The sequence below is a fragment of the Oncorhynchus nerka genome, linkage group LG28 (genome assembly GCF_034236695.1).
Source record: "Oncorhynchus nerka isolate Pitt River linkage group LG28, Oner_Uvic_2.0, whole genome shotgun sequence".
NCBI classification, from domain to species: domain Eukaryota; kingdom Metazoa; phylum Chordata; class Actinopteri; order Salmoniformes; family Salmonidae; genus Oncorhynchus; species Oncorhynchus nerka.
Genome location: NC_088423.1, coordinates 16,024,077 through 16,048,781, shown reverse-complemented (window position 1 = coordinate 16,048,781; position 24,705 = coordinate 16,024,077). Strand labels below are relative to the sequence as shown.

General features: G+C 42.9%; 1 protein-coding gene across 1 annotated transcript; it reads right to left on the bottom strand.

Moving 5' to 3' along the window:
* Positions 1–700: 700 nt before the first annotated feature.
* LOC115112932 (DNA-directed RNA polymerase III subunit RPC5-like) lies at positions 701–24,575 on the bottom strand. Its single transcript, XM_029640011.2, has 20 exons — positions 24,389–24,575; positions 17,002–17,097; positions 16,817–16,867; positions 16,626–16,703; positions 14,737–14,852; positions 12,643–12,725; positions 12,351–12,508; positions 12,114–12,233; positions 11,923–12,008; positions 11,339–11,383; positions 11,150–11,241; positions 10,846–10,966; positions 10,536–10,617; positions 10,265–10,324; positions 8,744–8,901; positions 8,575–8,636; positions 8,008–8,489; positions 5,937–6,014; positions 2,202–2,327; positions 701–1,985 (listed from the first exon to the last, which is right to left on the bottom strand). Exons 2-20 carry the CDS (start codon positions 17,062–17,064, stop codon positions 1,929–1,931), a joined length of 2,118 nt encoding a protein of 705 aa, XP_029495871.2. The 5' UTR covers positions 17,065–17,097; positions 24,389–24,575; the 3' UTR covers positions 701–1,928.
* Positions 24,576–24,705: the final 130 nt, after the last annotated feature.

Below are 24,705 nucleotides of genomic sequence, written 5' to 3'. Positions count from 1 at the left end.
AACCACGCCAGCCCAGGACCTCCACTTCCAGATTCTTCACCTGCGAGATCGTCTGAGACCAGCCACATAGACAAATGATGAAACTGTGGGTTTGCACAACCAAAACATTTCTGCAGAAACTGTCAAAAAACATCAGGGAAGCTCATCTGCGTGCTTGTCATCCTCACCAGGGGCGTGACCTGACTGCAGTTCAGCGTCGTAACCTACTTCAGTGGGCATATACTCACCTTCGATGGCACGCTGGAGAAGTGTGCTCTTCACGGATGAATCTCGGTTTTAACTGTACTGGGCAGATGGCTTCATGTGGGGGAACAGTTTGCTGATGTCAACATTGTGAACAGAGTGCCCCATGGTGGCGGTGGGGTTATGGTATGGGCAGGCATTAGCTACGGACAATGAACACAATTTTAATTCAGAGATACCGTCACGAGATCCTGAGGACCATTGTCGTGCCATTCATCCGCCACCATCACCTCATGTTTCAGCATGATAATGCATGCTGAAACAGGCCCCATGTCACAAGGATCTGTTCACAATTCCTGGAACATCCAGCAACTTCACTCCATTGAAGAGTGGGACAACATTCCACAGCCTGAAACTATGTCCAACAATATTTGAACTTTTATTGTATTAGCATCCTTTGAATTCAACAAAACTTTAAATTAATTCATCTCCCAGACATTCAATAACCGCAAACCAATCATTCAATAGTTTTTATTCACATTTTCCATGAGGTTCCACTTCCAAGTGCTTCTCTGCAACTCGAAACAGGCCTTACCCGCGCTGACTGTCTAGTTTAACTGTATCAAATATAAAATGAACATGTGAAAGTAAAATTCACCTCCAACTTGTGGTAAAACTTTGGGTTAACAGTTAAGGATTTGCACAAAAAACCTCAGGTTTTAAATGATTGTGATCACTTCAACATCAATTCACTCCTGTATTGTGATTCACCTCAGCAAACCCCTGCTTTTAGTTCACTCACAACAGTAGTTTAAAGTGCCTGTAGCTATATAGGTTGATCCAGCTATTGATTGATAGCTGTGTAACACAAGCTGTTAAATAACCTTCAACACGATGCGGTGTTGTCCTGCTCTGTATGGCCTTTATCAGTGACAGAGGGTGGAGTGAATATCAAACCAAAGTTATCATTCCTCCCTTCAAGAAAAGAGGAACAAAAGTAGAAAAAGCTCAACTCAAACTAGCAATGTGATACCCTAGTTAAGGCCTTAAACTGAATGGTAAAAGGACTCAAATGTGTTTCTTTTCCCCCCCCAAAGGCCACCGTCAGGATAAAACTACAGGACTAAACTGAACTCCTTAGACGAACACCAACCTCAGTCTGGTAAAATAAATTTAATTCAAAAACAAAAATAAAGCGTCACTTTATGAATTCAAAATATAGTCTAGTTCTCAATGGCATAGTACAGTGTTCCCTAATCAATTCTTCGAGTACCTCCAGGACTGCACATTTGTGCTCAGCCCTTAACCAGCCCACCCACATTAGTTGAATCAAGTTGACCTGTTCTGGACTAGAGCACAATGAGCTGTTCTTAGGGTACTAAAGTACAGATTGGGAAATAATAGCATAGTAAATCTAGTTTTTCAGTATTGTCTCACTCGAATACACACATCTGTGCTCCTGCCCTTGTGAATATGGAAGGTCTTCTGTCCACCAGGCCGCCTCCATTTGGACCATGCTCAAGTGACTTATTCAGCTGCAATAACAACAAGCATTATGTTCTGACAGGAGCAGATGATGGACGTCTCAGTCCTCCAATCCAGGTCCTGAGAGCTGGGGGCAGGAGGGCTGCGATTGGTTCGTGCGTCTGCCTGCCCTGCCTCCCCGTACAGAGCCCTCCCACTAGGCTCTGGGGGAGTGGGTTTGGTTGGGTGATGGTGGCCACAGGGGCGTGTCCTCAATGTTGTCAGGACTGTAGGGTACCCTTGAGGTACCACATCCCTCCTAAGCTCACACAGCACTCCTAACAAGCCAGGACCAAACAGACAGGTTAACATTACCACATCTGATTCTTCAGACAGTTTTAAATGGTGTTCCTACAGCCCACTCAGCTACTCAATGCCAGCTCTAGAGCAGATTCCAGAACCCGTTCTGAAGATGGTTCCAGAACCTATTCTAAAGCCAGTTCTAGATACTGTTCAGCAGTCTGTTCTACACTTTGTTCTGAGGCCAGTCGTACCTTGAGCAGGCGGTCCATGTCGGCCTTGGTAGTCTGGTCTCCCAGCTCCTGCGTCAGCCTGGTCTGGATCACGTTCCTCCTTACCCGGTAGTTTTTCATGAAGATCTCATACAGGACCTGACGGTGCTGGGGGGGGGACAACAATATGAAGATCTTTTAAAATGTAGGGGCAGAAAAATTAAAAGGGAGCTCAAACACATCCACATTTCTGAAACTAAATAAGGGAGGGCACACAGTGCCCTGCAAAAGTATTCATCCCCTTGGCGTTTTCCTATTTATTATTATTATTTTTTAAGTTACTTTATTTTTATTTTTAAATGAACCTTTAACTAGGCAAGTCAGTTAAGAACAAATTCTTATTTACAATGACCGCGTACCCCGGCCAAACCCTAACCCGGACATACACAAAATAGTCCCAATTGGTGAAGTGAAAAGGGTTATTTGTTAAAAAAAAAATGTAATAATTAAAAACAAAAGTGGTGTGTGCACATGTATTCACCCCCTTTGCTATGAAGCCCATAATAAGATCTGGTGCAAACAATTACCTTCAGAAGTCACATTATTAGTTAAATAAAGTCCACCTGTGTGCAATCTAAGTGTCACATGATCTCTAAATATACACACCTGTTCTGACAGGGCCCCAGAGTCTGCAACACAACTAAGCAAGCGACACCATGAAGACCAAGGAGCTCTCCAAACAGGTCAGGGACAAAGTTGTAGAGTACAGATCAGGGTTCGGTTATAAAAAAATATCAGAAACTTTTAAACATCCCACGGAGCACCATTAAATCCATTATTAAAACATGGAAAGAATATGGCACCACAACAAACCTGCCAAGAGATGGCCGCCCACCAAAACTCACGGACCAGACAAGGAGGGCATTAATCAGAGACACCAAAGATATGATGCAATGTCTCATTATTTGTTTAATAAAAAATAAAAAATATGACTTATAGTTTTGTATATATATATATATATATATATATATATTTTAAAAAAAAATACAAATATTATGTTCATCTGTTACTGTCACCATCTTTTCATTTTTGTTTTGAATGTTCTTAATTGGAAAATGCAAAAAAATAAAAAAATAAAATAAGAGACCAAAGACAACCCCGAAGGAGCTGCAAAGCTCCAAAGTGGAGATTGGAGTATCTGTCCATAGAACCACTAAGTCGTACACTCCACAGAGCTGGGCTTTACGGAAGAGAGAGAGTGGCCAGAAAAAAGCCATTGCTTAAAGAAAGAAATAAGCAAACAAGTATGGTGTTCGCCAAAAGGCATGTGGGAGACTCCCCAAACATATGGAAGCAGGTACTCTAGTCAGATGAGACTACAATTGAGCTTATTGGACATAAAGGAAAATGCTGTCTGTCGCAAACCCAACACCTCTCGTCACCCAGAGAACACCATCCCCACAATGAAGCATGGTGGTGGCAGCATCATGCTGTGGGGCTGTTTTTCCATCGGCAAGGACTGGGAAACTGGTCAGAATTGAAGGAATGATGGATGGTGCTAAATACAGGGACATTCTTGAGGGAAACCTGTTTCAGTCTTCCAGAGATTTGAGACTAGGACGGAGGTTCACCTTCCAGCAGGACAATGACCCTAAGCTTACTGCTAAACCAACACTCGAGTGGTTTAACCTCTTCAACCTATGGGGGCGCTAATGTCATTATTGGATAAAAAAAACGTTCCCATTTTAAGCGCAATATTTTGTCACGAAAAGATGCTCGACTATGCATATAATTGGCAGCTTTGGAAAGAAAACACTCTGACGTTTTCAAAACTGCAAAGATATTATCTGTGAGTGCCCCAGAAATGATGCTACAGGCGAAACCAAGATATAACCTCAAACAGGAAATGAGCTGAATTTCTGAAGCTCTGTTTTACTATTGTCTCCTTATATGGCTGTGAATGTGCTGTGAACGAGCTTATGCTCTCTGCCGTTCGTCCAAGATGTCTGCAGCATTGTGACGTATTTGTAGGCATATCATTGGAAGATTGGCCATAAGAGACTACATTTGCCAGGGGTCCGTCCGGTGTCCTTTGTCTAAGTTGGTGCGTAATTCCCAGTGGCAATCATTTTACCACGCGATACAGAGGGAGAAGCACACTTCCAGGAACGATACATCATTGAAGAGATATGTGAAAAACACCTTGAGGATTGGTTCTAAACAACGTTTGCCATGTTTCAGTCGATATTATGGAGTTAATTTGGAAAAAAGTTTGGCGTTTGGATAACTGAATTTTCGTTTTCTTTTGGTAGCCAAACGTGTCGCACCAAACGGACCGATTTCTCCTGTAAAAAAAATATTTCGGGAAAAATTGAACATTTGCTATCTAACTGAGTCTCCTCATTGAAAACATCCAAAGTTCTTCAAAGGTAAATGATTTATTTGAATGTTTTTGCTGGTTTTTGTGAAAATGTTTCCTGCTGATGCTAACGCTAAATGCTACGCTAGCTATCAGTACTGTTACACAAATGCTAGTTTGCTATGCTTGATAAGCATATTTTTGAAAATCTGAGATGACAGTGTTGTTAACAAAAGGCTAAGCTTGAGAGCAAATAGATTAATTTCATTTCATTTGCAATTTTCATGAATAGTTAACGTTGTGTTATGCTAATGAGCTTGCGGATAGACTTACACAATCCTGGATACAGGTTTTTTTCGTAGCTAAACGTGACGCAGAAAACGGAGCGATTTGTCCTAAACAAATAATCTTTCAGGAAAAACTGAACATTTGCTATCTGAGAGTCTCCTCATTGAAAACATCCGAAGTTCTTCAAAGGTAAATGATTTTATTTGAATGCTTTTCTGGTTTTTGTGAAAATGTTGCCTGCTGAATGCTAACGCTAAATGCTACGCTAAATGCTACGCTAGCTATCAATACTGTTACACAAATGCTTGTTTTGCAATGGTTGAGAAGCATATTTTGAAAATCTGAGATGACAGTGTTGTTAACAAAAGGCTAAGCTTGAGAGCAAATAGATTCATTTCATTTCATTTGCGATTTTCATGAATAGTTAACGTTGCGTTATGGTAATGAGCTTGAGGCTGTAGTCACGATACCGGATCCGGGATGGCTCGACGCAAGAAGTTAAGGGGAAATATTTGAATGTCTTGGAATGGCCTAGACAAAGCCCATACCTCAATCCAGTTGAGAATCTGTGGTATGATTTAAAGATGGATGGATTCCGCTGGTATACAGCAAACTTGAAGGAGTTGGAACAGTTTTGCCTTGAAGAAGGGGCAAAAATCCCAGTGGCTAGATGTGCCAAGCTTAGAGACATACCCCAAGAGACTTACAGCTGTAACTGCTGCAAAAGGTGGCCCTACAAAGTATTGATTTTGGGGGGGGTAAATAGTTATGCGAACAAGTTCAGTTGGTCTTATTTCTTGTTTGTTTCACAATAAAAAAATATTTTCCATCTTCAAAGTGGTAGGCATGTTGTGTAAATCAAATGATACAAACACCCCAAAAAATACATTTTAATTCCAGGTTGTAGGGCAACAAAATAGGAAAAATGCCAAGGGGTTGAATACTTTCGCAAGCCACTTTAAAGGCAGACTTGTGATCAGAGTATTTCTGCATGATTTCAAAACACAGGTTACACACACACTCCAAGTGATCCAATGGGTGCAGTGGGCATGTGGAATGATGAGTGAAAATGAAAACTAAATTATTACACACTTGACTATAAGAAGAACCCTGACCCCAGGTGTTGTTACCTTGTCGAAGGTCTCTCCTGTCTCCCACACAACAAACACCTTCTGCTCATCCGCAGCTGCCGTGCTCTGGGCTGGAAACTACAGGGAAAAAGAGAGACCAAACCGATGAAAATACATGAGAAAATACATGAAAATACATGAAAATACAGGAGTGAAATCCCTGCAGTGACCCCGAGTCTTATAGCACTGGGCTCTACAGACACGGGATACCTTATATTACAAGAAGCTACACTTTGGATTAAGTTATTCCCAATCTCAACAAAACAAAACAGGCGTGCTGTGTTGCCAACCTGACTAAGTTACTCTTGATAAGAGCACCTGCTAAATGACCAACATGTAAATGTAACAGGATCTCTAATCCCAAGACCATTAAGCAAATCCCTGATTCAACCCTCTCCACTCCCAGAAAGCATTAACCTCTGCTGGGATAGGATAAAGTTGCCCCTCGAAGCTGATCCAAAGTCAGTTTTGCATTCATCTGACTGACTATTGTTTAGTCCGTATTTGGGAAGTGGGATCTGATCCTAGATGTGTGTGTACAGGCAAATTCTACACAGGGCTTAATGGTTAACTCCTCCTGGAACGGTAATAGGCTTTGTGCTCTCAGCCAATAATAGAAGCTATTTAACAGTGGACAGTTTCCTCCGTCCAACCCCTCCCCATACCTCCCTACCTCATTCCTCCTTCCAGGATCTAAATCCCACAACATCCCGAGGAGCGCAAGGGGGATAAGAACCTAAGCCAGGTTGAAAAAGGGGATTTGATACTCAGAGGGAGACTTGCTCCTTATCCACACAATAGGTAGCAGTGTCTCAGACCTGAATACAATAGGTAGCAGTGTCTCAGACCTGTATACAATAGGTAGCAGTGTCTCAGACCTGTATACAATAGGTAGCAGTGTCTCAGACCTGAATACAATAGGTAGCAGTGTCTCAGACCTGTATACAATAGGTAGCAGTGTCTCAGACCTGTATACAATAGGTAGCAGTGTCTCAGACCTGTATACAATAGGTAGCAGTGTCTCAGACCTGTATACAATAGGTAGCAGTGTCTCAGACCTGTATACAATAGGTAGCAGTGTCTCAGACCTGAATACAATAGGTAGCAGTGTCTCAGACCTGAATACAATAGGTAGCAGTGTCTCAGACCTGTATACAATAGGTAGCAGTGTCTCAGACCTGTATACAATAGGTAGCAGTGTCTCAGACCTGTATACAATAGGTAGCAGTGTCTCAGACCTGTATACAATAGGTAGCAGTGTCTCAGACCTGTATACAATAGGTAGCAGTGTCTCAGACCTGTATACAATAGGTAGCAGTGTCTCAGACCTGTATACAATAGGTAGCAGTGTCTCAGACCTGTATACAATAGGTAGCAGTGTCTCAGACCTGTATACAATAGGTAGCAGTGTCATGGTATTAATGCTAACCATGTTCATTCAACTACTTCTTTGATGAGTACTATGGCATTAAGACAACCATGAGAGCAAAGTTTAAAGAACCACGCCTCATTAGGAAAATGTAGGCTTCACCTAAGGTACAGTGCAGTCTGGTGGGGTGTAATATAATTGAACAGTTAGATTCTACAATCACACAGCCATCAGGCTCTAATCAGAGAGCTGAACCTGATAAGGCCAACCCTCCATCGCCTCACTGCTCTCTCTCTACTTCCTACCAGCTACCCTCAGGAGTAAAGCCGGTGTGCTGCTACAGGGATAGATCACATACCAAAACCACAGTTTGTTGTTCTGTTTAGGAAAGGTGATGGCTGTACTCCTGAGGCAAGCAAGAGACCATCATTGCAGCAGAGAAGAGAACCCGGGCAGGCTGAGTTTAATCTGGCCGGGAGCCAAAAGCTGATCTCTTTAGTCCAAGGAGAGGCTCTTTATCTGTGGATATCTAGTGGAAGAATGGGCCGATCTTTAATTGAAATTCTCCAGTACCACAGGGGGTTGTCTGTTTTCCAGAGGAACTGACCCCAAACCCCCTATCATGCTAGTTTCAAAACCGAAAACCCAAGGGAGCCCTGGTGGGATGGTAGTCATGCAGCAGGGACAGGGTCTAATACTCACAGGCACCAGTATCTGTTTGCATTGGCTCATCAGTATAGTATCCTGTAGCAGGCGGTCTGAGATGGAGTGGAACAGGCTGTGTCCAGGAGGCAGGGAGGCCAGGTGGAGGTTGAACAGCCTCTTGACTTCACTCAGCGTCAGCACGTGCTGCTTCCTGAACGTGTTCCACACAAAGTCCCTCAGCTCAGGGGACGGTGATGGAGTGGGGGTCCCGCCGTGCCCGTTATGAGGGTTCAAGGCGGGGCAGGTAGCAGAGGATGAGGGGTAACCGTTAACCAAACCATTAGGGTGCACGGATGAGCACGAGTCCATGGGTTCGTCTTCACTGACAGGTTCTTCTTTGACCCGAACCCCAGTTCCGCCACTCGCATCGGCTCCACCCTGTCGACGAGCGCTCAGGTCCTTCTCTAGAGAGGCCTGGTTATGCCGTGCACGTTCATGGGCAGCCTTCAGCCGCTGCTCGCCACTCACGTGCACAGTTTCTGTTAAGGACAGAGAAACAGTTTTTAGCTAGAGACAATTATAAAACACATTATGCCAGAAAGACGCTGCTATAAGCACACACACCTGTTTCTAGGTCCTTTTTGGATACCAGGTCCTCCTTAGAGAAGGTGAAGACCTTCTCCAATCTGCAAACAAAACATGAAACATAAAATCAACCGTCTCTGTCCATGTTACCTTACCAAGGCAAACAGTGAGTGATAATGTGTGTGTGTTTGCGTATGTCATGTCTTACTTGCTCTGTATCCCCATCCACAGCATGTGCTGCCGCTGGGCCACGTCAGGGTGCTTCTTGATGAAGGAACCGTCGCTTGGCAACAGGAACTCCCAGCCACGGTTGATACGAGGCACCGCCATATGTTCCAGGAAGTCCTTCACGTCCTCCGGGGGGAGCTGGAAATAACAGGGAGGACAAAAAGCTAGCAACAACCTCTGGAGCAGAGGAGGCTGGTGGGAGGAGCTATAGGAAGACAGTCTCATTGTAATGGTGGAGTGGAATAAATTGAACAAAGTCAAACACGTGGTTTCCATTTGTTTGATACCGTTCCATATTTCCATTCCAGCCATTACAATGAGCCCATCCCCCTATAGCTCCTCCCACCAGCTTCAACTGCTCTGGAGGTAACTTATTGGGGGGGGGGGGGGGGGAGACAGGACAAATTTAAACTTGAGTGGGTTGAGTCACTGACGGGATCTTCCTGTCTGGGTGGCGGAGATCTTTGTGGGCTATACTCGGCCTTGTCTCAGTTGGTGGTTGAAAATACCCCTCTAGTGGTGTGGGGGCTGTGCTTTGGCAAAGCGGGTGGAGTTATATCCTGCCTGTTTGGCCCTGTCCGGGGGTTTCGTCGGAAGGGACCACAGTGTCTCCCGACCCCTACTGTCTCACCCTCCAGTATTTATGCTGCAGTAGTTTATGTCTTGGGGGGCTAGGGTCAGTCTGTTATATCTGGAGTATTTCTCCTGTCTTATCCGGTGTCCTGTGTGAATTTAAGTATGCTCTCCAATTCTTTCTTTCTCTCTCTCTCTCTCTCTCTCTGAGGACCTGAGCCCTAGGACGATGCCTCAGGACTACCTAGCATGAGGACTCCTTGCCGTCCCCAGTCCACTTGGCCGTGCTGCTGCTCCAGTTTCAACTGTTCTGCCTGTGGCTATGGAACCCTGACCTGTTCACCGGACGTGCTACCTGTCCCAGACCTGCTGTTTTCAACTCTCTAGAGACAGCAGGAGCGGTAGAGATACTCTCAATGGTCGGCTATGAAAAGCCAACTGACAATTACTCCTGAGGTGCTGACCTGTTGCACCCTCGACAACCACTATGATTATTATTATCTGACCCTGCTGGTCATTTATGAACATTTGAACATCTTGGCCATGTTCTGTTATAATCTCCACCCGGCACAGCCAGAAGAGGACTGGCCACTCCTCATAGCCTGGTTCCTCTCCAGGTTTCTTCCTAGGTTCTGGCCTTTCTAGGGAGTTTTTCCTAGCCACAGTGCTTCTACACCGGCATTGCTTGCTGTTTGGGGTTTTAGGCTGGGTTTCTGTACAGCACTTTGAGATATTAGCTGATGTACGAAGGGCTTTATAAATACATTTGATTGATTGACTTATAGGAACACTTGTGAAGTGTGTTACACCATATACTTTAAATAGAGCGGTATTTGAATTGGGTATCTTTGGCCAGGTGTGAGACACGGCAGGTGGCTTTAGTAGCACCCCCTGGTGCAGTGAACTGTTTAAAACAGTTGATGATTACCTTGATGATGGCTGCAATCTCCTTCCTCATCACCGAGCGATCCTGAGTGAATCTCCACATCTAAGAGAAACAAGAACATAAAACACACACACACATATATATACATATATATATATATATACACACAAAACATATTTTTATTCCTGTTTAAATTTCACCATGAAGTCTTGAAATTTGAACCTCTTGTCAATGAACATGCACAATTGTACTGTGGACCTGTGCAGGAAGATCTGCTCGGAGATATGGTAAGGGTATAAACAGTGTGACTCACCACAAAGTCTCTTCCTCGACACAGCACCTCAGCAGGCACACCACTGTGGGGACTACAGCTGTTCTTAGGATACAGCACGTCACTGAAGGAACAAAAGAGTGTTCAACTGCTGTCAGGGACATGACCTGAAATATTTCTGGGACAATAGTTCATCTTTTTCTTTCTTTTTTTAAGTATCCAAGCATAATCTTTGTTCATGAAATCACACATTTAGATCTTGAATAATTAATCCAGAAGGAAGACTTTTTTGGATCTATTTAATCTGGATCTGTGAACCTGGTCCGCCACAATCCTGCTCTGCTCGTCTCACCTTTTGACCACCCAGTTGCCCTGCACCAGTAGCGCCACCTGCTGGATGCAGCGCAGCACTGCAGTGGAGTCTGTCCCAGGGGTCAGCAAACCCATCAGGTTGGCAAACGGCATCACCTTAACTAGAGGGGAAGAGAGAAATTATGGAAAGAATAAGATGGAGGACATGGGCTCGTAAGCAACAAATTCACAGTTAAGTCTACACCAGTTGCATTCGGCACATGTAACAAATACATTTGATTTGAAAACATTTCCCTTGGGGAAAATAAAGATTTATTGGAGCAAAAGTAACAAGGTTAGTGTACCGTTCTTCATCAGGGTCTTGATCTGGTCACCGAGTGGCAGCGTCCGGAGCTGGGCCATGGACAGCATGTTACTGGGACCTACGGGCCTCACACTGACACACACACACACACACCAAGGACTCATCAGTTTCATACCTGAAATGTTACAACATGGCTTAATACATTACACACCATGCAAGTTTGACTTACATCTTCTCCTCTGCGACAGGAGGCATGAGCATTGCCAGGTACTCCCTGAGGGAGAAAAGAGGGAGAGGGATGAATAAAGGGATCAGGAGAAAAGAGAGAGGGATGAATAAAGGGATCAGGAGAAAAGAGGGAGAGGGATGAATAAAGGGATCAGGAGAAAAGAGGGAGAGGGATGAATAAAGGGATGAATAAAGGGATCAGGAGAAAAGAGAGAGGGATGAATAAAGGGATCAGGAGAAAAGAGAGAGGGATGAATAAAGGGATCAGGAGAAAAGAGGGAGAGGGATGAATAAAGGGATCAGGAGAAAAGAGGGAGAGGGATGAATAAAGGGATGAATAAAGGGATCAGGAGAAAAGAGAGAGGGATGAATAAAGGGATCAGGAGAAAAGAGAGAGGGATGAATAAAGGGATCAGGAGAAAAGAGAGAGGGATGAATAAAGGGATCAGGAGAAAAGAGAGAGGGATGAATAAAGGGATCAGGAGAAAAGAGAGAGGGATGAATAAAGGGAGCGGGAGGGAAGAGAAAGAAGGAATGACACACAAAAGCAACTTTCAAATAGGGACACTACGTGTTAGTACCCACTTTGGAGTTTTCACCAGTTCTGTGTTCTCGGAACCTCCCATAGCCTGGCAGTACAGGTATAGCCTCTCGTGGTCCGAACGCCCGTCCTAAACACACACACACACACACACAAAGTAGGTGTTAAATTGAAATTGGCTGTGACTTGGATTAACAGAGGTCACATAAAACAGTGTGTGAGAGCGCCCCCTTACATTGAGGCCGTGGTAGTGCAGGTGGACCCAGGATTCCTCTGCCTGTTTCTTCTGAAGGAAGTCATACGACTGGATACGCCTCTGACGAGCCTGCTCCGACTCAGGGCGGGAAAACCTCACCTAGAGGAAAGAGACAGGTTTAATTTGACTATCCCAATACTGACAAAGAAAACAGAGGTCAACAATTGATTTAAGAGGGCCATTTTGTGTGAATTGTTATTGTGCGTGTTTCCTTACAGTGACGGCCTTGACATCTTCATCTGCCTCATCCTGAGAGGAGTCTCCCCCCTCGTTAGCGGCCTCCCGCTCTCTGTGTTTGCAGTCAGCCTTGTCCAGATAGGAGAAGCTGGGTCGCATCTGGAGGATGCCCTGCAGCGGCGTGATGTGGAGCTCACCTGATGACATCATCAACACCCATCAGTGACATCACACCGAGTCAGACAAACATTTAGATATCAAGACTAATATGAACACACGCAGGAGAGCAATGTCAGTGCTTATGGATATGAATGTACAGAAACACAGCTACCTTTCCTGAAGATGGCAGCAGCGTATCTGGAGGTGTTGGTCGTGGACTGGATGGATGTGAACGTCTGCTTGTCCATCATCTTCCTGCAAGGAGATTGATGAATGACCAGCATGTCACGGACACAGCATATGACAGATGACATACACAAATGAAACTAACACAGAGTACTAAGAAATGAACCAACACAAAGTGTACAAAGTCATGGGTGGGCAGCATATGAGCCAATTCAATCTGGCCTGCGGGAGATTTACATTTATATACATAGTATATGGGACTGATTTTAAGAAATTTTGCTTAATTCATTTGATTAATATTATGGTGTTTTTACTCCAAGAAAAATGAAAAACCCGCTGGGTTTCTGTTAGGATGGGAACATAAAATATGGTGATGTACATCGTGACGGTCGGGAGTAGGCTACAGTGCTGGGCTATTGAGCTAAATGATCCCCGTGTCATGCGGGCACGCGGTAGAGCGTGGTTCAATTCCCTGATGTTGAAGAGGGAGTAGGCTGTCCTTGTAAATAAGAATTTGTTCTTAACCGACTTGCCTAGTTAAATAAAGGTTACACTAACATTTATACACCATCATTTTAGTCTAACCAACACCCAAACGGAGATTCAGTCAAAATAAAAATCTCATTGATTTATCAAGACCCGTCCCCATGCTTGTCTCAGAGCAGCGCGAAACTGTGATAAAATAGTTGTAGGCTTTTGCTTCTAACTTCAATATGCTCTTTAAATAAATACGACCGACACCACATTACACAACACTAGCGAGACTCATGTCGCCTACGGTAGGCCTACAGCATATTGAAAAATATGACGCGACTCTACACCAATAATTACATATAGAGGATTGGAGGATTCTAACAAAGCATCAAAATACAGAGATGTGTTGGTAAAGGTATATTGTCCTGCTAATAGCCCATAACGGGCTATTATAATACTGTACATGGTGTCCAGGTCAGGATAACCAAAACATGCATTTCTTAAAGACTATCCGAAAGAATCTACATCTACATCATCATCATCTACAACTACTATTACTACTACTACTACATAGAACCTAACTTAGAAAAACATCTAGGCCAGTCTATTGTCCAGCTACCTGCTAGAACAGCAGGAACGTTTCTTTAGTCAGCACCATTATTAGTGCAACGCCCCTTATAGTGTTGCTCTGTGCTACCCAGTGTGGCGGGGTGGAGGTCCACCTCTCCTCCTCCATGGGCTAAGTCTGTCTTCTGTGCCCGGCTCTGCAGCTCATCCTGTGCCCCCTGCCCTCATCCCTTGAACCTCGCGCACTTTCCATGGATACAGCTGGAGAACTGCAAGGCAATCCCATTGTGCACCACTCAGGAGCCATGACCAATATATATTGTCCTGCTAATAACAGGGTCAATAATATATCTGTGAGAATATCCAAGGGGCTTTTGTATAATTATAAATTAATAATAATGAATCGCTTTGTAAAAAAAAAAAAAACATTTTGGAGGTGATTTTGTTTTCAAATAATGTAAAATGAGGGAGAAAAAGGCCAATCTTGAACATGAGGTGAGACATTGTTACTAATTTGTAAATAAAGCCAGTTTGTTATTTAGAATGATTCATTTCTGTTTTTAAAGGGAGAGAAACCAAAAACCTACAGTCATCTCATGGGTCTCCCAGTCGAGGCCGGAACGGGTATTTAACCAGCATCTGTAGCAACACAGCTTGCACTGCTATGCAGTGTCTTAGACCGTTGCACCACTCAGGTGCTGTATAACGTGACCGGTCGGGAGTGGTCTACAGTACCACAGTAAAAGCAAAATAATCCTAACAAAATCAAATAAAAACCTTAGTGTAACAAGTTTTAGTAAGTAATACTGAAGTCGTGCACAATTATCAGTTACTATTTAGGTTTATGTCGCCCATTCATTGTCAGTTAGAGACACAGTAGGACCCAAAAGCATATACAGTGCTCTAACTCCCCCATGTGCTGGTCTGGAGCAAAGAAGTGGTGACGCAGGGTACCATACTAAACCAAAAATTACCCCTAAGTACCACAGCATAATCGCAGAACTTTCAGTGGAGCAACCACTGTATGTAGTGCACTCACACAGAGTAGGTGTTGGAGTCCTCTGAGGTGGTTCCGTCCACATTGAGGGCGATCTGCTCGCCTTTACTTCGACAGTAGTTAGGACTCAGAGTGTTGATGGCTATCTCCAACTCCACCTACACAAAGACACAAATGATAAACTGAGGATATTGTTTAATAATAGAACAGGCTAGGGAAGATGGATAATGTGGTTTGTCCTTCATACAGTACCAGTCAAAAGTTTGGACACACCTACTAATTCAAGGGTTTTTCTTTATTTAAAAAAAAACTATTTTCTACATTGTACAATAATAGTGAAGACATCAAAAACTATGAAACAACACATGGCATCATATAGTAACCAAAAAAGTGTTAAATCAAAATACATTTTTGATTTTAGATTCTTCAAACTAGCCACCCTTTGCCTTGATGACAGCTTTGCACACTCTTGGCATTCTCTCAACCAGCTTCACCTGCTTTTCCAACAGTCTTGAAGGAGTTCCCACATATGCTGAGCAATTGTTGGCTGCCTTTCCTTCACTCTGCGGTCGAACACATCTCAAACCATTTCAATTGGGTTGAGGTCAGGTGATTGTGGAGGCCATGTCATCTGATGCAGCACTCCATCACTCTCATTCTTGGTCAAATAGCCTTACACAGCCTGGAGGTGTGTTGGGTCATTGTCCTGTTGAAAAACAAATTATAGTTCCACTAAGCGGAAACCAGATGGGATGGCATATCGCTGCAGAATGCTGTGGTAGCCATGCTGGTTAAGTGTGCATTGAATACTAAATCAATCAATGACAGTGTCACCAGCAAAGCACCATTACACCACCTCCGCCATGCTTCCTGGTGGGAACCACACATGCGGAAATCATACGTTCACCTACTCTGCTTCTCACAAAGACACGGTGGTTGGAACCAAAAACCTCACATTTGGACTCATCAGACCAAAGGACAGATTTCCACCAGTCCAATGTCCATTGCTCATGTTTCTTGGCCCAAGAAAGTCTTCTTATCTGTGTCTTTTAGTTGTTTCTTTGCAGCAATTCGACCATGAAGGCTTGGTTCCCGCAGTCTCTGAACAGTTCATGTTGAGATGTGTCTGTTACTTGACCTCTGAAGCATTTATTTGGGCTGCAATTTCTGAGGCTGGTAACTCTAATGAACATATCCTTTGCAGCAGAGGTAACTCTGGGTCTTCCTTTCCTGTGGCGGTCCTCATGAGAGCCAGTTTCATCATAGCACTTGATGGTTTTTGAGATTGAACTTCAAGGAACTTTCAAAGTTCTTAAATTTTACGCATTGACTGACCTTCATGTCTTAAAGTAATGATGAACTGTCGTTTCTCTTTGCTTATTTGGGGCGGCAGTTAGTCTAGTGGTTAGAGCGTTGGGAGTAACCGAAAGGTTGCTGGATCGAATCCCCGAGCTGACAAGGTAAAATTCTGTCGTTCTGGCCCTGAACAAGGCCCACTGTTCCCCGGTAGGCTGTCATTGTAAATAAGAATTTGTTCTTAACTGACTTGCCTAGTTAAATAAAAAGGATAAAAAATTATAATAATTTGAGCTGTTCTTGCCATAATATGGACTTGGGTCTTTTACCAACAACTGATTGGCTCAAACGCATTGGAAATGAACTTTTAACAAGGCACACCTGCTAATTGAAATGACTACCTCATGAAGAAGGGTGGCTACTTTGAAGAATCTCATATAGAAAATACAATTAGATTTGTTTAACACTTTTTTGGTAACTACATGACTCCATGTGCTATTTCATAATGTTGATGTCTTCACTATTATTCTACAATGTAGAAAATAGTAAAAAATAAGAAAAACAACTGGAATGTCCAAATGAGATGGATATCCATATGAGATGAAAATCTCTTAAACAAGGGAGCCCAGTCACACCTTCTGCTGCTTGGGCTTGATCTTGGCAGACAGATGAGTGATATCATCATAGGTCATAGAGGAAGGGCGTACTGGATACTATGAAGGAGGGAAAAAAAACAAGAGAAATTAAGATAAGATAGCTGTACAATATCTTAACCAGGAACATATCAAATCCATACAGCTTGTTGCAGAGTAGATGCAGAACCTACCTGGAACAGATAGAGCTTGTCCGCAAGGCTTTTGGCCAGGTATACATCAATCTAAAAGAAACAGAAAGAGAGGAATCTCGGGTTCATATTCTCTCCATCACTCATCTTTCTCGCCAAGATGATAAAACCTAGGTTTGGGAAGAAATAGACTGGTAAACAGGAGTGCTGGGGAACTAGTCACTCACCTCTTGTATGACGGGGTCATCGTCCTCCCCGCTGGCCATGGTGAGGGGAGGGGGAGATGTCATAGAAGAGCAGCAGGAGACCTCCGGAGAGCCAACCTAGAATAACAGTGATGCTTAGTGACCGACAAACTAACAGGGGTAGATAAGTAGCAACGTAAATACAGTGTCACTACTCATTACTATGGCTGTGTTGAGCCAGGTTGTCCAATTCTGAGCAATTATTCACTATTTGGTCTTTTGACCAATCACATCAGCCTACGTACCGCACACACAGCTCATTTTTATAACTATGCTTGTGACCATTGTCTGATGTGAGTGTGTGACCGAGTGATGCTGCCAAAATATGGTGACGTAATAGGACAGTAGTAAATTTAACGTTAAAGGAATTGTTAATAGCTAACTTTGCATGAGCCAGAAACAGTGACACTGGCTATCTAGCTAGCAGTCAATACATCATTCAAAACTCTGACATTCCAGTACCATCGAGCTCGTTAGACAGACACATCACATCAGCAACATGGCTATTTTAGCCATTTAGCTTGCTAGCTAACACTTGTGCAATGATGTAACGTGTATAAGTTGTGGGCCGAAGCTGTAAAACTTGAAGTTGATCGAACCCCGTCAAGGGAGGAGCACATTTTTTGGTATATGACAGTAAAACATTCTTATGATGACTATACAATTTGTTTGCACCTTAAATTCTTGCACATTAAGTATATTTCAACACTGTCAGCTCTAGCAAATTTGCCGAACAGCTAAACATGGAACCAATCAGAAATCCTGAACATACACCCCGGGATGAAGGCAGCCAATGGCCTGCTTCAATCTAAAACGTAAACAGTTTCTTCTGAAAACACAAGCTGCTGTCTGATGAAGAGGAACAGATATAGCTAGCTCCCAGACTGAAATAAGATAAATATCTGTTTGAGTGCACTTGAAATACGCAGCATGCAATACGAATTGTCTTGACCACTTAGCCAATTTATTGAAAGCTAGCAAAAGTCAGTTTGACTAGCCTAGCTGGCTACTGTAAATGTCAATGTGTTTCATTAGCCATCTCTGTCAATAAATTACATTTTTGAATCATGGTTGTGTTGAGACAAAGATCTGGGGAAGGGTACCAAAACAATGTCTGCAGCATTGAAGGCCCAGAAGAACACAGTGGCCTCCATTATTCTTATATGGAAGAAGTCTGGAACCACCAAGACTCCTAGAGCAATCGGGGGAGAAGGGTCTTGGTCAGGCTGGTGACCAAGAACCCGAAGGCCACTGACAAGAGCTCCTGCGTTCCTCTGTGGACATTGGAGAACCTTCTAGAAACCTCAGCAGCACTCAACCAAATCAGGCTTTTGAATACTTTTGAAAAAAAAAAAAAATTGTGTGTAGATTGGCGAAGATTTTTTTTTTTTTTAATCCATTTAGAACAGAATTTGGAAAAAGGGGTCTGAATACTTTCCGAATGCACTGTACCGGCAGGCTTGAAGAAACATTCAATCATACAGTACCTTCTGAAAGTATTCCAGGCTCTGCAAGTCCAGGCTCTGGCTGGCCCACTCAAGGACATGCATGGACTGGTCCTGAAGCCACTCCTGCATTGTCTTGGCTGTATGCTTAGGGTCGTTGTCCTGTTGAAAGGTGAACCTTCACCCCAGTCTGCGGTCCTGAACGCTCTGGGGCATGTTTTCATCAAGGATCTCTCTGTACTTTGCTCGGTTCTTCTTTGTCTCAATCCTGACTTGTCTCCAAGTCCCTGCCGCTGAAAAACATCTCCACAGATGATGATGCCACCAACATGCTTCACCGTAGGGATGGTGCCAGGTTTCCTCCAGACGTGACGCTTGGCATTCAGGCCAAAGAGTTCAATCTTGGTTTCATCAGGCCAGAGAATCTTTAGGTGCCCTTTGGCAAACTCCATGCGAGCTGTCATGTGCCTATTACTGAGGAGTGGCTTCAGTCTGGCCACTCTACCATAAAGGCCTGCTGCAGAGATGGTTGTCCTCCTAGAGGGTTCTCCTATCTCCAGAGGAACTCTGGAGCTCTGTCAGAGTGACCATCAGGTTCTTGTTCACCTCCCTGACCAAGGCCCATCTCCCCTGATTGCTCAGTTTGGCCTAACAGCCAGCTCTAGGAAGAGTCTTGGTGGTTCCAATCTTCTTCCATTTAAGAATGATGGAGGCAAATGTGTTCTTGGGCACCTTCAATGCTGCAAAAATGTTTTGCTACCCTTCCCCAGATCTGTGCCTCGACACAATCATGTCTCGCTGCTCTACGGACAAATCATTCGACCTCATGGCTTGTTTTTACTCTAAACCTGTACTGTCAAGTGTGGGACCTTATATAGACAGGTGTGGTCCTTTCCAAATCATGTCCATTCAATTGAATTTATCACACATGGACTCCAATCAAGTTATAGAAACATCAATGATGATCAATGGAAACAGGATCCACCTGAGCTCAATTTTCATAGCAAAGGATCTGAATACTTATGTAAATAAGGTATGTTAATTTTTAATACATTTGCAAAAAATAAACAAACAACTTTTGGCTTTGTGATTATGGGGTATTGTGTGTAGATTGCTGAGGATTTGTATTTACTTAATCCATTTTAGAATAAGGCTGTAAACGTAACAAAATGTGGAAAAAAGTCAAGGGGCCTGATTACTTTCTGAAGACACTGTACTTTGCATAGAAACCCAAATAAATGCATGTAGATGGAAAGGGGTGTGTGTCATGTGCATATTAGCCAATACAGATGGCATAGCCTACACACATAGCATACCTTGCAATATAATCTTCTCTAAAAACAGTTGTACAAAGTGCTCTGTAATAAGATGAGTGTTCTCCAATACCATGGTGGACACGCATAATGATGGATGCATTAGAATATAAGATACGGAGAATAATATAGAGCCTGTAGGATTATAGAAAAAACAATTGGGAAATGAACATGAAATACTAAATGTGAGTATATTTAAGTGTTTAAATGATTAACTTTCCTACTAACCTAAACTTTCCTACTAACCTAAAAGTTGTCAGTGCCAAAGTCTTGCCAATCCATTAATTATTCTACTAATCATGACAGTGCGAGACAGGTTTTCCATAATGTACGTTTCATATGAATTCAAACAAATAACACCATCAGAAAGTGTTTCACCATTTATTGAGTACGGAGACAAATAGCAAAGATGTCTCAGGCAGTATTTGAAATATCTAAATATAGTGAACCTAATATTGAGTTGTACCCCTTTTGCCCTCAGAACAGCCTCAATTTGTCGCGGCATGGACTCTACAAGGTGACGAAAGCTGGCCCATGTTGACACCGTTGCTTCCCACAGTTTTGTCAAGTTGGCTGGATGTCCTTTAGGTGGTGGAATATTCTTGATATACACAGGAAACTGTTGAGCATGATAACCCAGCAGTGTTGCTTGTCACCTAGTACAATATCCCATTCAAAGGCACTTAAATCTGTTGTTTTGCCCATTCACCCTCTGAATGGCACACATACACAATCCATGTCTCAATTGTCTCAAGGCTTTAAAATCCTTCTTTAAACTGTCCCCTCTCCTTCATCTACACTGATTGAAGTGTATTTAACAAGTGACATCAATAAGCTTTCAACTGGATTCACCTGGTCAGTCTATGTCATGGAGAGAGCAGGTGTTCATGTTTGTACACTCAGTGTATATCAAGTGCCGTGGGGGGCACAATCTTAAAATACTGCAATCCAGAAATGAGCACTTTACAATCTACGCCAAAAGCCTGGACTTCTGATGGAGACCATCAAACTGTCATCAACTCATGCAGTATTACCCTTTCTCTCCAGGAGCATGCATGTGCCCAGGCCCCATAGGCGTATCGAAAGGACCTCCCCTGGTCACCAATGTAACTGACCGATGTAGAGAGCGACAAGTGCCTTAGCAGAATGCAATCTAAGCCGTGTGTGGTCCAGAGACGAGAACTCTCATCTATAGCACATGTCAAACTCATTCCATGGAGGGCTGAGTGTCTTTGGGTTTTCGCTCCTCCCATGATGAATTATGGTCACTAAATAGTAAAGAACTTCCCCCTCCTGGTTGTCTAGGTCTTAATTGAAAACAAAAACACACAGATACTAGGCTCTCCATGGAATGAGTTTTACACCCCTGATCTATTTCAAAAGCCTGGGCTCCTGACAGGAACAATAGAATTCTCTCCACTGCATGTTACAATAGTAAAATAATCTGTCACCCGCTAAACTGATTCAATAATACATTTAGTTTTTGAGATGCTCAAACAAGCATGTGTATCTGTAGTTGGAGTGTTTCAACTCTAAAATGCATTAGACTGTCTAAAACTAAACCCACAAACAAAAGACAACAGGCAAATGCATATATGGTCTCAATGTCTATATAGTGACGGAAAGGCTAGTTCAAACTGCAGTAGGATGGTTCTCACATGCAAGTGAACCAGCCCAAACTTGGTGAAGAGCACTTGGTTGATCTCTGGGAGCAGGACATAGGGGAGCTGAATAGATCATGTGAGACAAAAGTGCGAGACAAGAATGAATAAAAAAAGTCACAGAAAATAAATGTAAATTGTGAGCTAGAAATTGAACCTCCTGACAGTCTGAGGCAGGGTGCTCCGCAATCATCCTACTCCAACTATTGACAGTGATAATGTGGCATTTCTTATTTGTCAGTCTGAATTAAATGATTGGGTCCTGCCTTGATGACTATGAGATTTACACTATTTTTGTAGTCTTAAATTATTACTTAGAATACACTAATAGCTAAAACGCTCCTTGCCCCAGAATGACATTAGCTAGTGATACAGCCATCTGCTCCTGCTTGCAAGCAACAGATATGCTTGTTGGAACTAGCTAGTTAAGTAGCAAGCTAGCTAAATTACTACGGTTGCTGTGTTCTAAATTGGGAGTAATTTTACATCTTACATTGACAGTATCAATATCATAACAGTCATCGACAAGAGACAATACTGTGAAGCAGTCTTCATCGACAACTACAAATACCTAGCTGTCTGGCTAGACTGTAAACTCTCCTTCCAGACTCACATTAAGCATCTCCAATCCAAAATTAAATCTAGAATCGGCTTTCTATTTCGCAACAAAGCCTCCTTCACTCATGCCTGCAAACATACCTTCGTAAAACTGACCATCCTACCGATCCTCGACTTCGGCGATGTCATTTACAAAATAGCCTCCAACACTCTACTCAACCAATTGGATGCAGTCTCTCACAATGCCATCCGTTTTGTCACCAAAGCCCCATATATTACCCAACACTGCGACCTGTATGCTCTCATTGGCTGGCCCTCGCTTCATACTCTTCGCCAAACCCACTGGCTACAGGTCATCTTTAAGTCTTTGCTAGGTAAAGCTCCGCCTTATCTCAGCTCACTGGTCACCATAGCAACACCCACCCATAGCAGGAGCTCCAGCAGGTATATTTCACTGGTTATCCCCAAAGCCAACACCTACTTTGGCCGCCTTTCCTTCCAGTTTTCTGCTGCCAATGACTGGAACGAATTGCAAAAAACGCTGAAGTTGGAGACATATCTCCCTCACTAACTTTAAGCATCAGCTATCTGAGCAGCTTACCGATCGCTGCAGCTGTACACAACCCATCTGTAAATAGCCCATCCAACCAAATACCTACCCCATCCCCATATGAGTTTTTCTGCTATTTTGCACACCAAAAGAGTGTGTACTAGGCTACGCTTTGGGGCGAAAGCGTAGCCTAGTGGCTAGAGTAGCCAAGCTGACAAGGTACAAATCTGTCGTTCTGCCCTTGAACAAGGCTTACCTGTTCCAAGGCCGTCATTGAAAATAAGAATTTGTTCTTAACTGACTTGTGTAGTTAAATAAAGGTAAAATAAATCTGCACTTCTATCACTCCAGTGTTAATTGCAAAATTGTAATTACTTCACCACTATTGTCCTATTTATTGCCTTACCTCATTTACACACACTGTATACAGATTTTTCAATTGTTAATGTCTGTATGTTTGTTTATCTGTTGTTTCTGAGGCACTGCTTTGCTTTATCTTGGCCAGGTCGCAGTTGTAAATGAGAACTTGCTCTCAACTGGCTTACCTGGTTAAATAAAGGTGAAAATTATATACGTTTCTATAACTAAATAGTTTGATTACAACAAGAAAAAGACACACTGATAACAGTTCGTCTGACGTAGATCTGTCTACTATCTTAAATACGGATAACGTGATTGGCAGATGTGATCAGCAGAGCTACTACCAAAGATTTGTTATACCGAAGCCAAGAGATCCCAGCCTGTTGTTTCAAATGGGTCATTTGAGTAATAGTTGGCAGACCAAGCAAGGTGGGCAGAGCCAAGCACGAGCTAGCAAGATCCTATTTGCGCGTTCTACCACTATTAGCATATTTATGTTAAGGAACGCCTACTCTGAAGTGAGCGTGTGCAATAACTCAATTCGCCTTGGTACTCCTAAACAATTTTTAAAAACTTTGGCAAAGGGTAAAGTCCACTCTGTTCGTAACATATTATAGTTTTGGGAACAGAAAACTGTATAGATCAAATGCTTCATCGATGAGAAAATTAGCAGAGTGTTAACCAAAATCCATTTTGTTCCATCTTCTCCCATATTTGGTAACGAATGGAACGCCAAGCGGATGCTTCACAATTATACATCCGGTGAAATCTGTCTCTTTGTTTGTTCTATCTGTGATAGTAACGTATATGATATTACGAGTTGCTCGGTAGTACTCTGCGGCGTTTGCCTGTCCAGCTAGCGAACATAAAAGTAAGTATTTTGAAAAAATGTGTAAGAATTGACATTGCCAACAAACTGATGTTTATAAGAAATACATATGCACAAAATGTTAAACAAAAAAACAGCACCTCCCTCAGATCGATCGTCTTGAAGAAATCTAACCACTCATCTAACAGCCCACCACCAAGTAATACATTTTATCGTGAGTAGTCCTCGCAGTTCATTGTAAGTTTAAGGTCGCTAAATTAACTAGCTACCGTACATTAGTTAGCTAATTTACATTGACAACGTGACAAGTAGCATAGCGGCTGTGTTGGTGAGCTACTTATTCGATCAAACCGTTTCAGCCAAACCAATGCTAAAAACAAAACGAATCCGTAAAATAACGAGTAACACGTAAAAAAATCTATAACGTAATGTAATTATGGCTAACTAGCTATATCTCATGATAGGGTTAACCAGCTAAATATTTAGATATGTCTGTTTACTTTAGTACTGGCTAGCAATTTACCCGGTTGTGTTGGCTAACGTTTGCTCGAAACTAGCTTGCAAGCTATCAAATATAATTAGAAGTCATTTGCCAGGCCTCGATTTTGTGAGTTTTCCCTGTATTTCAATAAAAGTTAAGGGCTAGATCTCACCTGCACACTTCACCGTTCTCCTCAGTTTATTTCATTGACGTATGTTAATGGGTTTGCTATGTTGAAATACTTCAGTTGAACGAGCTTTAAAGAAGTGAGTATAACGGTGGCTATCTGAGCGCTGCCATGTCGTTGCTTGGCTCCACAGAGACACGTGGGGAGGAGCTGCTGTTTGGATTCCCACAATGCAAAGCGATAAAAGGTTTACGTTTTAGCCTACAGATGTCGCAAAGGCGTTTAACATGAGATTGTGTTAAAATGTTTCATATAATCCATAAGGAGTAGTGATATCCAACTCACTGGACTGGACTGCCGAA